At 34.9% G+C, this 18,218-nt stretch overlaps 1 protein-coding gene across 7 annotated transcripts in view; it reads right to left on the bottom strand.

Annotated features, from left to right (window-relative positions):
* LOC109402173 (acetylcholine receptor subunit alpha-like) overlaps positions 1–18,218 on the bottom strand; it is a 42,027-nt gene that overhangs the window by 14,479 nt on the left and 9,330 nt on the right. For 4 of the 7 annotated variants that reach the window (XM_062843044.1, XM_062843030.1, XM_062843036.1 and 1 more), the window contains exons 2-5: positions 17,910–18,210; positions 13,206–13,250; positions 12,008–12,117; positions 11,264–11,444 (exon numbers count right to left, since the gene is read on the bottom strand). In XM_062843044.1, coding sequence (XP_062699028.1) covers positions 11,264–11,444; positions 12,008–12,117; positions 13,206–13,250; positions 17,910–18,122 — 549 coding nt within the window. In that variant the 5' untranslated portion in view covers positions 18,123–18,210. Of the gene's footprint in view, positions 1–5,908; positions 5,970–9,045; positions 9,227–11,263; positions 11,445–12,007; positions 12,118–13,205; positions 13,251–17,909; positions 18,211–18,218 lie in introns of those variants that run through there. The other 3 variants (XM_062843034.1, XM_062843050.1, XM_062843058.1) reach the window with 3 other exon arrangements.

Consider the following 18,218-nt stretch of genomic DNA (forward strand, 5'->3'; position numbering starts at 1 on the left):
TGCAACTTGCAATTAAAGTTTTCTGATGTTTTCGTTATCGGAAATGTGTTTCCAGAAATATTGAGAAACACATGGAGACGCATGGTTGTTTATGCCTAATGCTGCCCATTAGCGTGGTTCAAAAAATCGTTTTTGCTCCACACCGCTTATTCGAATTGTAACTAGATTCTATGCCTTCTCCCAAAATTTGAGTTCATTTGGTTGAAAATTGTGACTGCACAAGCCCTTCAAAGTTTGTATGGGAATTACTATGGGAAAACGATGTTTTTCATTCAATCGACCGTAGTATTTTCCCAAGTTCCCTAGAGCGTTAGTTGACCTTTGGTACTTCTAGCAAATATACTATATTAACAATATAGGTCACTTCGTGTTTTCACATACAACGACATGGAGACGCCGTTTACGAATGATTACAGCACCACCTGTTGTCAGAAAAAGTCAATAATTGAATTTTGATCAATTTTAGTTTACCGTGCAAGGTGACATTTCTCGAAAAAAGATGTTAGGGGTGTCGAAGTTTTTTGTTCCCAACTAATCGATTTACAATATAGGTACACAAACAAAATAATATTTCATTAGATGACATCTACGAATATAAATAGTCTACTTAGCTGTAAAATACTCAATATCTGTAGAAGAATTTGAATGCTCCCTCATTGTAAAGTCACCGAAATCGTTTAACTTCGAAATTTAAAATTTTCACCCTCAAAATTGGTTGAACTTGGCCTCCCAGTGGACACGGTTATACAGTCCGGATTCGCTGGTTGGGTCACGACTGCGCCCCGATTAGCGAATCGTGTTCGTTCATTGGGGCAACTGACAACTGATCAAAATGCTCTAGACACACGCAAGTGGCGAGAAATACGTCACGGAACACTCACATAATTGCGCAAACGATCTGTATACAGGAGCTGTGATACGACGATGGTCAGACGTCAAACTCGTTTTGACATCTATTTTGACATTGACAGTGCTTTTTAGTTGGGTTTTGCCCCAACCAGTGACCATTCAGCCATCGAGACAGCCCATCTAACAAGCTCTCAACGAACGAATCGTCACTGTAATTCCAACCGATCTATCACATCACTACCGTCCCGGGATTCGCGTAACCAAGAAGAAATTGATTAACTCTCAGAGTACGTTTTTACATTTGTTTATTTCCCAACGGGCTAGTACGGACTAATGATAAAAACAAAACAATCAACACAATTATTCAGCAATATGCTTCGTCGATACTCGTACACATACACACTCAGACAGATCTCATCAGTCATCATCATTCATCGTTATTATAATTCTAGTACAAGGGAGCTGTTACTACTTTACTCCAACAAAATTAACTTATATTTTACCCTGGTGGTTGCTATTTTCCTTTGACAATGGCTTTTAACGTCATCTTTCTTAATGTCCACGCTGACATACATACATCGGATTGGATAGCTTACAAAAAATCCGGAAGATCACCAACCAAGTCTCGCGTTTAGTATCATACAGGTGTATCTACAATGATCTAGCATCTAAAACAACAAAAACAGCCGAAAATGATTTGCTAGTCAATTTATTAACCAAAGAGAAAGTCGATTAAAATAAATCGATCATTGTAGATACGCCCGTATGATACTAAGCGCGAGAAGTGCACGTCAAATTTCTTGTAGCAGAGTGCAAGACATTGCATCCATTCCGTGCTTACAAAAAATAAGCTCCGGGACCGGACCTGAGAATGAAAATATTTAATTTCGATTAATTTCGTTGTTCTTCCGAAGTGAACTGTGAGTTTATTCGAATACTGATAGTTTTATTCCGGACTAATCGGTTTCCTTGCGCCTGCGGCTCAGTTAGCAGCGGTTAGCGACGGTTAGGAACGGAAAAATCGACACTGATTTTTCATTTGGGCCTAACTGATATTTTCGAGTTCTCTTCATCGATCCTCTCTTTGTGTTATCACAGAATGTGTATTGAGTTTTCCAAAGATTTTTTGGTTGAAATGCGAAGAAGACGACTACATGTTGCAATAGAAACAAGAAGAATAATGATTTTGTTTGTTTTGATCAAGTTATTAGCGAAAGAGAGAGTCGACGAAGAGAAATCGATCAAGTCAGTTAGGCCCTTATGAAAAATCATTGTCGAAATGCGTCCAATTAGAAAAAGGATATGTCATTCCCCTTGGTTTCCTCCTAGAGTTTTTTTTTTTCAGAGATTCATTCAGGAGTTCTTTTTGAAATTCATCCAAGAGTGCCTTCAGAGATTGATTTAAAGTTTTTTTTTCTAAAACTTCTCCATAAGTTCCTCGAGGGACCCCCAGGAGTTCCTACTGCAGCAATTTCTTCTGATGTCCCTTCAAGAATTAATTCTAGGAATCCTCAAGAATTCTCTTCTTGGATTCGTTAAGAAGTTCCTTATAGGAGTTTCTTGGAGTCTTTCTTGGATTCCTGCAGAAGCTCCTTCAACGATTCCCTCAGGAGTTTTTTTTTACGAATACCTCCCGGAGTTCTTTCTTGAATTCCTCCAAAGTTGTTTCAGTGATTTATCCAAGAGTTCCTTCAAAAATTCCTCCTTCTGGGAATTTCAACCGGGATTTATACCAGTATTCCTCCAAAAGTTCCTTCTGGAATTCACTCCGTCCTTTAAGGATTCCCACAAGGTCTTCTGGGATGAAGTGACTCTGTAAATCTCCAACGCGATTTTATATGAACAATTTAATTGATATTTTTCGAGGGATCTTTCCAGGATTCCTTCAGAAGTTTTCTCTTTGAAGTATCAGAAATCCTCCAAGAATTATTTTTGTGATTCCTTCCGAGATTTCTATAAATTTGGAATGTCTTCAGAAGTACTTTATCGGGGATTCCCAGAAGGAATTAGTGAATACTAGATTTGTAGTAATGAGTTGGTTTTAAACTCTCCGTTACTGCATTGAAACGGTGATGCTGCCTCAGCAAAACTTTGGGGAACTATGTTGTTGAAGTTGCAATAAATGAGAATACAACAACACAGTTACCCAAAGTTTTGCTCAAACAACATCAAATCAGTCTAGCAGTCATAAAACCCTTGCTTTTTTATTACCATTATTGCAGTTATCATTTTATTGCAGTAACGGAGAAATTACTTTCTCATTATACAAAAATTCAGCTTATTACTACAAATCTAGTACTTCACTGATTGCGTTTTATTCATGGAGATATGTAATCCCAGAAGGAACTTTTGGAAAAAAAACCAGAACGAATATCTGGAGGATTTTTTTTTCAAAACTGCTGGAGAAATTTGATAAAAAAAATGTTGGAGGATGGAGGAGGAACGCTGGAACGCTCTCCCTAAGCAATCCCGAAAGGAGTTCCTAAAATAATTCCAGAATTATTTCTAGGAGGAATCCCCCAAGAGCTCCTGTAGGAATCTTGGAGAAAAACAATCCAGGGTGCAATTCTTAAAGGGATCCCACAAGAAAATTCTTGTGTAATTTCCGGAGAAAATACCGTTCATAACTCGCTAACGGAAAGCTCGTTTAGGGTCTTTAACTCTTTATAAGGCCGAGAAAACCAGGCACGGAATCAACCCGTTCTACATTGGAATATAAAGCACATGTGGTGTAATGAACAAATACGATTTTATTTTCAAAAAAATCGATGGTAGATTTTGTATGAAAAAAATTGGTCTAAATTTCAACTTTTTGTCAACAAAGTTTAAAATGTTATTTTGTGATGCGTTTATCAATCATGCTGATTTTTTGATAAGTTATTGCCCCAATATTCATGAGTTACATGTGTGGATTTGAAGTCGATTGGTGAATCATTTTGGACGATATGGCAATTTTAGTACATGTCCATTTATAATAGTACATTTTTTTCAAACGACTGAGCTCCTAAAAGTAATGAAGCAATCAAGTTGAAATGTTGTCCACAAGTATAAGGAACATGGGCCTTTTATTCCCCATCATTTGATTTTCAATTTGCTGACCACAACAGAAGTTCGAACTTAAAAACCTTTATGCACCCAAAAATGGAAGTTTTTGGACAGACATTTTGTTCTAAAAAAGCCCATTCATATTTGTTATGGCTCAAAAAAATCATGAGTGTTCACAAAGGCCTAATGTGTCCATCAGTTAAAACAGAAGTTGTATAAATTTTCTGAACGAACAGAAAAAAATATGTGTATAAGGTGGCAATATAGTTGCCACTGCCTTAAAAAGGGTTAAAGTTATTTCGCATGTCACGAGTCGCGACTTCGATTTGGTGCTGCAACGATAATATACGCCAAAAAATGTTTAAGAAGAGAGAATTAAATTTGTTCTAATTTGAGTATAGTTGAAAAAAAAAATCGATTAATGTTGATCGATTATTTCAGAAGAAATGGGCATCCCCATCATGCAGTGACAGTTCGACAGAATAAACGTCATTCGGATAGCGCATGCATTTAGTGTGTAGTAGTACCTCTTCTGACGCTTGGTGGCGCCACATTCACTAAAAAGGTGTCGCCAAAAAATCGTAAGAGTGACCTATATTGTTAATATAGTATATTTGCTTCTAGGCTACTCTATCAGTTACAACTTTGCCGAAGACCGCATACAAATTGCATGCCTCATTAATTAGTTACCGATTTTTATCCAGAATTGAAATCTTTACTCATGATGGTTAAACTAATCGTCGGGCATCACTGCATTTTGCAGTGAAACATAGTAGCCATGATTTCGTGTGCTATCTTTGGCGCCATATGCAGCAATGTTGCCTGCTGGGAAGCTGGAGGATCATTGCTAAAGTTTGTCCGGTTGGATACAAATCGATAACTAATTAATGAGGCATCCGATTTGTATGCGGTCTTCGGCAAAGTTGTAGCTGATAGAGTAGCCTAGGAGTATCAAGGGTCAACTAACCCTCTAGGGACCTTGGGGAAATGCGATGGTCGATTGAATGAAAAACATCGTTTTCCCATAGTAATTCTCATACAAACTTTGAAGGGCTTGTGCACTCTCAGTTTTCAACCAAATGAGCTAAAATTTTGGAAGAAGGCATAGAATCTGGTTACAAATCAAATAATTGGTGTGGAGCAAAAACGATTTTTTGAACCACGCTACTGCCCATGTTAAGTGGCATCTTACCCCATGGCAGATGGTCTTTTTTGTACAACTTTTTTTTTACGAATCAACTTTTTTAAAACAAAAAATATGAACATTCATAAAAATTGCGAATGTTTCCGCTGAATATGTTATAAATATCGGCAGGTTTCGAGAACTGTCATATACCCTAACATCTTTTGAATTGGTATTATGTTACTCGGTATTTATCATTGAAAAAATAGCATCTTACACCCTACCACATATTGAATTTTTCTTGAAAAACTTGTTTTTCCGACGACATCTCAGCAATCGTATTGTTTGGTTCTGGAAATATTTTACCGATGTTCAGCAAAAAAACGTTGTATTTTACCGAAATCCAGTATAAATGCTTTCTGAACCATAGCAGTTCCGACGTTTACCGAACTCATCTCAGGTTACAAATGCACGGGGTCAAACAAGAAATGAACTGAGGAGCTAAATACTACAGAAAATCAAAACTTATGTTTGAGCATTGATTTATAATTGATACACTATTTGACCTTGCTTACTGGTATCTTTAGTTTTCAGATAAACAATTCATTTATTTTGCATAATAACTATTGTTTATTTTGGTTACAACAAAATGATAAACAAGCATAAAAATACGGGTAAATATATTTTTCATCGAACTAGCCATTTCTTTGATGTTTTCTAATATTCATGCTGAATGGAAAACATTCAAACACCTATTTCACAACTATTACAGAAAGTGAAAATCAATCCAATGTAAATTCTACACCAAAATATGAAAGAGGCATTCCACATAAAATGGAAACGGATAAACTCTGAAATACAAATTTTAAATATAAAATATGAAACTGGTACCTTCCCGCATAATTCTATTAATTAAAACAAAGAACAAATAAATACTCCAATCACTGTCAATCTGTGGTTGTATGTGAAAAATGAAAAAGATGTAATGAATATATTTGAAGCCAGTTATCGTAGTACATAATCTGAGATGTAATACATAATCTAAAATTAATGAAAATAAAAAGCACTAAATCAAAGTCTGTAACTCACTAACACTTCATTGTCAGAAATTATTTCACATATATTTTAGGCTAACAAGTAAAATGAATCATTACTAAATTTTCAGCTAGATTTAAATTAGATAAAATAAATACATATATAGGCATAACTAATGTGCCTGTTCTGTTTATTTCTAAAACAAATTCGTGTTCATTGGTCATTGGTTTTTTAAACAATAGCAAAAATATGATGGGTAAAGCTTTAGGTTCTTAACGTTTAGCATTGAATGAATTCCTGGCAATTATGTATCATTTTTATAACAAGATTGTTAAAGTCTACGTTGAGCAGAAACGCTGTACAATCCAAATATAGCCACCACAATACAACACACAGTTGAAAATTGTTACATCGAGTTTGCTGTATCAAAATATGACCTCTATCAACACAATTTTCAATCGGATTGTAAAATTACAGGTTGTCGTCAGTATGGAGCTTGCTTACAACTTTGCGTGCAAGAAATTCCTTTATGAAAAATCGAATGAAATAAAATGGGAGAACGTTTAATCTAATATTTACATCACGTGTAGTTTTCAGAATTTCTTTCGGTGCGGCATTGAAATCCCACTCGCACAAATATGGAAGAGTAGGTAACCAACGCATCTAGTTTTGAATATTCTGTTTTTTTTTATGTGAACAAAACTAGAATAAAAAAAAATACGTCGTGGAAAAATGCTTCATTCGTCAAAATGTGCTTTCCAAATTTGGATTTAAACTTTGAATTGGCTTCCAAGTTGTAATAACATAAATCAAGACACTAAAAATGCATGTAATAAAAAAAAAAATTATCAATTTTATAACGTTATGGTAATATCTGTTTGACTGATAATGAAATGTTTCAGATCAACAGTAAAACGTTTCTTCTAGCGTAAATATCAGTTAATTTTCAATGCATATTTATGCGAACATTTCTGATACTACTGGCCGCATCAAAATAAAGGTGATTCCGAGCTTTGACAATGTGACAGCATTCGAACTTATTTAAAACACACAATAATCCGATGGCGCTATCGTTTCATAGTGGCTGTTTAAGTTATTTTAGTAATCCATTCCTGAGTCTAAATTAGTATTTATTTTATAAATTTACTTCGATTGTATCTATAGCATTTTCTTACACTTTTCGGCGCGATGATCGAATCAATTATTGTTCAATGTGAAACCATCCGAAAAAACAGTGAAACAAAAATAAAATAAAGGAACAGTGAAAAGATGATTTGAATATATTTTCTTAAAACTTATTACACTTTGCGGAAATGACATTTTGTTAATTTTTGCTCATTGGCATGTATTTATCGTGTTTAATCTCCACTTATCAGTTCTCAAGAACTTTTAAACAAAAATATAAACCAAAATTAACAAAATAGGATAGCGTTGATAATCACATTCCAATAACTTAACCTGACTATCAGGTGTAATATATTTCAAGACCAACAATTGAAAAGGCCGCATCAACATGTTGTAAACAAACATGTTTCTGTCGACTTAGGGCCTTCTGTGCTCCACCCACACATCTCATCATCACTAACACAAGCGCAAACATCAAGCTTTCAGTTAATGGTGATATGATACGTGGGTGGATTTCCGAAGGCCCTAAGTCAACAGAAACTTGTCTGTTTACGCAATGTTGATGAGGCCTTTTCATTTGTAATCTTGATTTCTTAATGTTACTGATGATAACATCCCCAGATAGCCTAGTAGTTGAGGTTATCGATCGCCAATCCGGAGACGGCGGGTTGGACTCCCGTTCTGGTCGGGAAAATCTTCTCAACTCCCTGTGCTTGCCTCACAATTTACAAATTCATGCGACGGCACGCAAAGAAAGCCCATCAATTAATAACTATGGAAGTGCTCAAAGAACACTTAGTTGAAGCGAAGCAGGCCAAGTCCCAGTGAGAGTGTAGAGCCGTAAAGAACAAGAAGAAGAAGATGATAACGTCATATTAAAATTGACTCTATTCAAATTGGTTGACTTCGAATCGAAAGATAAAGTATTTCGATGTGTCCATAAATGAAAGTGGACTTTATCAAACTGCACCCGGAATTGAAGATTTAAATGTTTCACGATACATTATAATTTGTCTTCAGATATTCTTGAACATAAACTATATTTATAATATGAACGAAACTTATGAGGTTTTTACAAAAGTACGAAAGAAATTGGACCGAATTAGAAATGGTCGAATTACTAAACGTTTTAATGGACGCAAAATGTTTTTAAAATAATGGCCAAATTCTCAAGCATATGATTATGTTTCGTAGAGAAATCACCAATCGCCGTTCATTTGATCAAATGTTTTCCAATGCTGGTACGCAAATTGTTAAAGACAAAGTATCTTGACAAGTCTGCATAGGACTTCGGTCAAATTCGATCATTTCTCATTCTACAAAATTTCTTTTTCGCCATTTTTTGGAATATATCTTGACATTGCCTTTTAAATATGAGCGCACAGAGTCAAAAATCAGTTGAAATTATAATACAGTCATACTTTCAATAAGTCAATGTATTAAAGTAGCATTAGTAATAAAAATAAAATAAATTAAGTTTATTTATCATTCACCTAAATTGAAAACGACGTACAATAGCATATTCAATTTCAATAACAATAAAGATGCACTTTAAGTCAGGTAGCAATAACCGATAAATGGTCAGTCATATTCACACAAACAGCAATGCCATTACTATTTCAAAAATATCTTTTAGAACTAAAAAACTAAAGACTTAATAACTGCTGAGTAGTACTGTCAGTATGTAATAGTTGACTAATAACTTTCTAACATATCACAAACCAGAACGATAAGATAAAATCAATATCGTTTGTTAACATGTTCATTATGCATTGCATTCTAAAACAGTTTTATTACGTCTCACTAGGTTGCAGGTTCTTTGAAATCATAACAAAAATGCTTTAGGTGTAGGGTAGTAAATAATGCACCTTAAAACCATCATAGGTCCAGCTTCCTAATTTTAAGACACATGTTTGTACATCATATGGAAAATATTCAACATCTATTGAGCACGACGATTTGTACACTGCAGGGGGCTGCCAAATAACCAGACCAGTATTATATACTGTTGCTTTGGTCATTAAAGTTACTTCATAATGACCATCAGCACTGTGAAGAGAAAAAACGTAAAAAATGTAGAAAATTCACAAAAGAAAAGATGCATACAAATTGAATATTGATTTGAAGCGCAATTTTCTCTCCTGCAATATAATATTCAATATGATAGTAGTCATGTAATAAACCAAAAAGCATTTGAAGCGAGATGAAAAATTAAAAGTATTTTGTGCGAATACACACGATTTTCGTCTTGCACTCTTTTTTTTTTCTTTTGCACGATTGTGTTGGAGAATCGGGTGTAAACGGGAATAGTGAAATTGTGAAGTCACTTGTGAAATATACAATAGACGCGCAATAGAATGTTTATTGAAAAAAAACCAAAGAAGCTTTAGTAAAACTGGCTCCAAAATCTTTAAATAAAGCGATACGTCAATTGAGCATTTTTTTTTAATAATTCAAATAAATACACTTTTGTTGATTTTTGATAAACGTCGATCTTTTTAAATATAATCATAAACTTCAATAATTAAAAGTCATCTGACATACAAAAAATTCGGAAAAAAATCTTGTTTCGAAGTTAAGGTTTACCACGGTTATCTTAATATACGTAAGCCTTAATCAAACTATTTGATAAACAAAGATAAAATAAGGAAATTAGGAAAAAATAGAACCTCCAATACATTAACCAAATGAATATTAGTGAATGATATTGTATTGCTGCTTAAGAGAAATATATCTTTCCAGAGAAACTTTCTCATAAAAATATTATGTACAAATGTATTAATGGATTAGTGTTTATCATGTATTAATGCATTCAATAAAAACAACTTTTTTCTGCAGTTAAAAAAACATAAAATCAATTTAATGTGGGATCAGATTTTTATCGGAACAAAAAAAAAACAAATTAAAAATGAGCCCAATCTGCTATTTGGTGTGTGTATTGAAGATACTAAAACGACGGCTGTGGCTCTTAATTGTTTTTTTTTTTTTTTGGCAAATTCACTGATCTGAAACCTGGTTTTTGTTAATTTATGGTGATTACTTTTTCACCTTTTCAACTAAATATTCGAAATATAGAACGTTCAAATCATCACGTGATATTGCAACTTATGGTAAACAATCGCTTGGCTTTACTTATATGTTTATACCTGCCGATGTCAACATATTATGACCCTTTGAGAACACAAACCCTTTCTGCTCTCTTAGTATAATTTTGTCAGTATGTACAACATTTTTCATACAAAATACGATACAAACCAAAAATGTGCTTGATGCAATGATATGAATCAATTTACAAAATGAGGCATGAGTGAGCAATGGTAAAACAAGGTGAATAACTATTTACATTTATGTGAACTGTTTTTAAAATAAATTACGTGCATATTTTATGGTTGATGTAAATTATCTTTGTTTCCGTTTTAGGAAAATTCGCAAAAATCTCCCCAAACTATATACATATATATTCAGAAATGTAATTTGTTTGATAATGATAAAAGTACTTATCGAAGTAATGATTTTTAATATGAGTTATAGTATTGAAAAATGCCATAATAAATGAGATCTTTTTTTTGCAAAACCATTTAAAATGATTTCGGTATTAAAATCAACTTTGAGTAAAAGAAAAAAAAACAAAAATAAAAACAACTGGAGAAAAGTGTGTTTTGCTACCTCCCACTATGACATGTGGGAAACCACATTCAAAAATTGCATTTTGTTCGGGAAAATAATCAAATTTTGACAATCTTAACGGAGTCAATACAGTAAGCTGCAAAAATATGTTTTCAAATGAAGTTTTTGTTCAATATATGCATGTATGTAAACATTAAATGAGAGTGCGTTTGCTAAAGCTTTAAGGTTTTTGCTAGTTTGTCAATCGAACAGGCTACTATTTACAGGGGGATACCACGCTGTGGCACAAGATGTGTCCTGAGGTAAAACTCAAACGAATTTATACTTGGATTTAATTAAAACAAGAAATAATACCAACAAAGAATCCAAATCGTCTAGAAAATATTCAGTGAAGCTATGTCTTTGGAAATAAATACGAAATCCAAGTGTTAGAAAGTTGGATAACTTCTAGTAACCTACCTTAAAACCATCATATGTCCAACTTCCAAATTTTAACACGCATGTTTGTTCATCAAATGGAAAATACTCTACGTCTATTTCACATGATGATTTGTATATGGCAGGAGGTTTCCATTCAACTAAGCCTTCGGAATATATCGTGGCTTTTGTCGCTAATGTTACTTCGAAATTACCGTCAGCACTGATACATTCAACATTAAATTTTAGATGCAGAAAGGGGAGATTTAGCATATAAATTTAAGTATGGAATTAAAATATTGTTTTTAAAGTTTTGTTTATGTTTTATTTTTGTTATTTTTATGGAAGCACTTAAGAAGATGGCATATATTTTGTTTAAAATATAACGAAACATATTTAAAAATAATATTATTTAAATAATTTTAAATAAACTGGCAATCTATGAGCATGAGTAAATAATAAATGCATATTGATACTGTTAAAATGAATGATTTTTTTAGTGTAAGCTTTCCCTTTTTTGTGTTCATGTATAGTTCAATCATTATTTGATAACAAAAAGTTTTTTAAATAAAATAATGCTCTGAAGATTACAGGTATTTAACTATCAGACAAAAATGTCGATCGTCATCCTCAGAATATGAATTACTATTTGTCTGTTTCGAATCAAATCGAACCTACATCTTATAAGGCATTTTAATAATAGGTTCAATTGTTATTTGAATTGTTTTAGCCAGCAGAACAAAAATGTATATAACAACAAGACACAGTTGGCAACAATTTACTTACTTGTTATATAATACAATGTCTGGACGCCATATGTGGTCTGATGGAACATGCAGCATTTGAACTCCTCCATATTCCTTTGGTTCCCAGCGAAGTTTGTAGTCATACCAGGACTATTGAATGATAAATAAAATTTATAAATTCTTAAATTTGTGCCAACCTAAAGAACACCTTGTTAAACAATATAATTTTATGAATGAACGTAACATCTTTTAAGTTTTTAGTGGTCAATGAAATAAACACTTGGGTATCTAGTAGAACTTTAAAATGAAAAATAGAAGTTAAATGTTGAATATGACTACCCAGACAACCAGTAATCGTATAAGATGTTGCATAAGATGCTAAAGTGGAGGCCATTTGCGAACATATGCCTCCATTTAGGCGCATGTAAAATGTACGCAAATCGCCTCCACTTTAACATCTTATACATCATCTTATACGATCACTGGTTGACTGGGTAAAATATTACGTTCAATTTATTAATAAAATATAGTACAAAACTAACGAGTTAACAAAACTACTACATACTCAAGTTATCATCTTGTCACCAACGAGAAATAAATTCAACTGTTCAAGACAAAGTTGCTGGAGTACGAAGAATACCGTTACCAATGGTCACATTTCATTCTACAATTATTTTCAACAGCATTGATCTGAAGAATCATCACCCTTGGTCGAAAATTGATATGAAATATTGTTATTTACCATTAGGGAACATCCATAAATGACGGGTTGGTAGTCTGCAATTTGTATGACGAGCCATGCATTAGGTATAGGGAAATATGCTACAAGGGGGAAGGGTGGGTGGTTGAAAAATCGGCCAAAAAAATCTACGTCATTTATGGACGCTCCCTTATGGATAAATTTTATATTAATCTCTAATGCATCCTGTTGAGAACAGTTTACTGACGTATTGCACGGTTTGGATAAAAAACGACCTCAATGCACAAGGAGGGTTAATATAATGACGAAGCTGATTTTTTTTTTGCGAAAATCTATCTTGAAACAAAATTTGCAAATAAAAAAAATATTAAAAGCTATGGCCGCCAAATCTCCGAATAAGGTAAAAATCTATAATTTGAACTGCTTTCAAAACAATATCGAATGTTTTATATCAGAAATATTCACTCATTGGCAACTAAACATTTATTGACCTTATTACTATAATGTGCCATTTTTATCGAAAACTGATACTACTTACTTGTTCTACCCAAAGGTTTGTAGTCATAATTTGATTTTTGAGGTTCTGAAAGTAAGAAAAGGAGAATGAATTAAACTATTCAGAAATCAAGGACTATGTGGCCGGAGCGATGAACGTGCGGATATTCAACAGAGTACGGGTTCGATTCCCGGTTGGATAAGAAATTTTTCGTAATGGAGTTTTGCTTGACTCTTTGGGGAAAGAGTACCTTCATGTCTATCACACGAAAATAAATTCAAAGAAAAAATAAAAGCTAACCGCACCGTTTGAAAAGTGAAACACTGGGTCTAAAACCCAAGTATATCAGATGGATTTAAACAACTGTTGTTCGTCCAATATTGGCCTATGGATGTCTTGTGTGGTGGCGAAAAGGCGAAGTGAGAACGGTCCAATCAAAGTTAGGCCATTTCCAAAGGATGTGTTTAATGGCGATGTCTGGAGCGTTCTCTTCAACTCCTACGGCAGCACTCGAAGTTCTTTTTGACGTTGCCCCACTACACATTCATCTCAAACAAGAAGCACTTTCTTGCACTTACCGCCTCGTTGTTTCCACTTTTGGTTAATTGGGACAAAGTTGGCCTTGCTCCAAGTTATTATTAAAATCTTTATTAAAGAGACTTTCAGCCCTTGGCTGGTTTGTCTCTGTTGCTCCAAGTGATCTTACAATTGCTTGTAAGTTTCCATATAGGACATTTTCCACGAATTTCCCTTCCCGGGAAGAGTGGACATCTGGTTATCTGGAGAGAAGTATTTCAGACAGCATCGTATGTTACACTGATGGCTCCCTTTTCGAAGGTCGAGCAGGTGCTGGTTTTTATTCTCGTGAGCTAAAGCTAAATCAGTCTTATTCACTTGGTAGATACTGCACCGTTTTTTAGGCCGAAATCGTTGCTCTTATGTGCGGATTGCAATCAGCACTTCAGCAGCACGTAATGGGCAAAGTAATACACTTCGGTTCGGATAGCCAGGCTGCTATTAAAGCACTTGCTTCGGCCAACTCCAGGTCGAAGATAGTTATCGCTTGTCGAACTCAAATCGAGGAGCTAAATTCAGCAAACGCTGTTCACCTTGTATAGATACCTAGCCATTCTTCCATCGCTGGAAATGAATTGGCTGATAAGTTAGCTCGCACTGGAGCATCACATGACTTCATTGGCCCTGAGCCAGCTATTCCGGTATCAAAGTGTTGGGTAAAGCTTCAGATTCATACCCGGGCTGCTATTCAACACAGACAATACTGGAATAGTTTGGAGTCATGTCGTTAAACCAAATTGTATTGTACTGAGCCATCTCCAAGGGTGGCGAAGTATCTTACAAATCTGTCAAAGCAGAATTGCAGTATTCTGGTAAAGCATTGACTGCCCACTGCCGACTCAGCTATCACATGACGGATATTTGCATGTCATAGCAGTGAATCCGATTATGGTACTTCGTATCATTTGATATGTAACTGTCAAGTTTTTGCGCAACTGCGTTTCCGAGTATTCGGTAAACACTTATTAAGTGAAACTGACTTCAGAGACCTGAGTACTCACGATATTCTGTTGTTCTTAACCCGCTGTGGTAAAGAGCTATAGGCTCTCTTTCGCTTTATGCGTTATTACAGTGCCCTTTTCAGGCCGCTGTTTGAACCAATTGTGGTACGCTTATGCGTTAGTATCCTCTTCCAGGGTACTTTTCCTATTTCCCAACCTGTCCTTATCCCCATCCTTATCCTTATTTCCTCCCTTTTCCCTCAGGTAGATGATGACATAGGCTATTATTTTGGCGATGGCACAAATGTCCCAAATGGAGGTTAACGTGCCTCTGGAGCCGGCCTTCTGGTACCTGATACTTGTTCGACCCAAAGATTTGTAGTCATTATTTTATTTTTCAGATTCTGAAAGTAAGAAAAGTAGAATGAGTTACACTAAGCAGAAATCAGGAACTATATGGCCGAAGTGACGAACGCGCGGATATTCAACAGGTACGGGTTCGATTCCCGGTTGGACAAGAAACTTTTCATAATGGAATTTTCCTCGATTCTTTGGGAAAAGAGTACCTTCATGTCTATAACACGAAAAGAAATTAAAAGAGAAGGGGAAGGCAATAGAAAAAAATCACCATTTAATGGGCATTAACGTTAACTTATTTTATATAAATGCTATCGGATTTTTTTTTAATTAATTGGAATTTGTAATGGGTACAAGTATTCTAAAAGGTTATATTTTGAAGATGCTCCACTTTGATTCTAGTTTAAATATGAGAAGTTCACATTTTGATGTTCCCTGGGCGAAGGATTCACATTACATGTGTCCACAGGTGTCCACTAGTTAATCATTGCTCGAAATGACCTTAATCCTTCAGGATGCTCACCGTTGTAAAAAGTAAAACAATCAAACTGGCGCCCGTCCTGAAAGATTAAGTCGACCATCAAAATGATGCTGATGAAGTTTCCTGGTGCTCTAATACACTAGGACTAGAGCATTACGTTAGAACCATCATTTATGCACCTGGATGGGGGTATCAGGTATCAGAACTTCGGCTCAGGCGGCACGTTGGGATGGGAGATTTGTGCCTCGCCTACTTAATGCCTATGTCATCATCTACCCTTTCACCAATCGCCAATCCGGAGACGGCGGGTTCGATTCCCGTTCCAGTCGGGAAAATTTTTTCGACTCCCTGGGCATTGTGTATCATTGTCCTTGCCTCACAATATACAAATTCGTGCAATGGAGGCAAAGAAAGCCCTTCAATTAAGGTGGAGCGGACCTGGTGTGATGGTTAGAACATTTGACTATCACGCCGAGGACCTGGGATCGAATCCCACTCCCGACAAACTTACAAATTGTGAGTTCTTCCTTCGGAAGGGAAGTAAAGCGTGGGCACCATCGACTTTCGACGAACTCGAGACAAAGGATTTTTGTTTTATTCGTGAATTGTAACTCAAGCCAATTGTTTACACCGAGAAAGTGGAATTAGATGGATATGATGCAAACATTTTAATAATATTATTGAAATCTCATTTGGTAAACCCAACTGTCAACTACTTGTTTTAAAAGTAAAACCGTGCAACTATTGATATACAATGTAAAACTATTGATTTACAACAATTTATTTTTTTCGTTGATTTCGGAAAAGTTGGCAAAATTGCAATAAATTTTGTTTAAGCATTTTCTTTCGCAAACGCTTTCTTGGCATAGAAATAGTCGTTCCAAGTGTTGGAAAGGAAAGGGTTAAGAGTGCCGAAAAGTAGTACTTTTTGACACTCTTGTTTTAGTGGAGTTATATTGTTGTTGACATGAATGAAAAGTTAGGCAATATTCAACGTAACTAATTGCACACATTCTGAGCTTTGTTAGTTTAATAATCTTATCGGATCTCCATATATTTCGTAGACAACGTATGGTCTGCCTTTTTAATGAACTTTTCAGTTCCTAATAAATCACACATAATATAAATTTCCGTTCTTGTGCTTTCTTTTCCAGCACTCTAAACAACATACCCTCTTCGAATGAGTGTAAGCAGTTTTGTACCTTTTAATTCCGCCCTATTATGCTTATCCTTCGAAATATACGCGTATTTCGATTACAACTTGTAATCTTCATTAGTGTCAGTTATTAGTATCTGTCAAAAAAAATGCATACACTGAACGAAAATTCCCGCCATGAATTGAATGATTTTTGCCTCATCCGAGCCCCATATGCCTATTTTCATACAAGGATCGGATGATTTTTATTCGATGCAGTCTTCTTCAAAATCAAAACAATTTGAATTACGGTTATTCCAAAAGAGGATGATTTTCATTATTTTTCGAGAAGAAAATTAATGAATGATATTCATTTCGTTTCCGATATCATTTGGTGTGAGTTTATTTTTAGTAAAAATTTGAATTGAATGAAAATGAAACCTCAATAAAATACTCAAATATTGAACCAATTCTTCAATTTATTCATATTATATTTAAATTTATCCACATGCTATAATATTAATACTTATTTGGATCTGGCGTGGTTACGGGACGAGATCGAAGCAAAATATCCTGTAAATGAATAATAATTGATCAATTGATCATGTTTAACCCTCGAGCAGTCGCGTCTTTGACTACCTGCAGTGACGCCACGCTCACGTAGTGTACCACATGCGTGCATTTTTCATGGAGCGTGTACTCAGTACACGACGCGACCGCTCCCGGGTTAATATTCCTGTAATGAACAAACAAATAAAAAATGGCTATTCTTACCTTTTGTATTGTACATAATTAGAATATTTTTCCCTTCGATCTAAACCTCCGAAACACAACTAGCTGGAAAAATTCTAACTTCGCCATACTGATTCAAACGAATGACAGATGTCGAACTAAAATTGGATGATTTTCAATACATGACAAAGCGGAAAAAACTTTCAGTTGGTTTTCGGATGATAATCAATCTCAACACCCCCTAAGTAGAAAATCATTAATTGATTGTATCAATTTCTATACAATAACAGGATGATTTTTATTCAGTGGGACGCTGTAAAATCATTCTGCTGTGTGATCATTCAAAATTGAGATTCTGTGATTTTGAATCGTATTGAATGACAAATCATTCTTTGAACGGCGGGGGTTTTCGTTCAGTGTAACAGGGCGGAATTTAAAGGTACTGGTTACACTCACTCCAAAACAAAAAAGTGATTTGTCATTCAAAATTTCAGCCCAATAGTTCACAATTTTTAGATACTCACCACATCAATTAGCTGTGACAATTTCAGTTTGATGCATACTCTTAACACATCGGAGGTGTTTACGACAGGTCGCACTAATTTGTTATAATTGCTGAGCAAATCGTCATACAGTCGCTTGGCATCGGGATTTCCGGCTACTGCTCCATGTACTACAAGCGCCGATAAAAGCCAAGCACGTAATGTTTCTCCAGCACTTGGTGACATTTTTTTCATCTTGTTAATAGAAGTGAAGCACAATTTCACGTTATAGTCACGGGTTGTATATAGTATGCATCAAGTTCAAAGCCTTAGTGCAGCGTACCTAAAAAA

This window comes from Aedes albopictus, chromosome 1, assembly GCF_035046485.1.
Source record: "Aedes albopictus strain Foshan chromosome 1, AalbF5, whole genome shotgun sequence".
Lineage (NCBI taxonomy): Eukaryota > Metazoa > Arthropoda > Insecta > Diptera > Culicidae > Aedes > Aedes albopictus.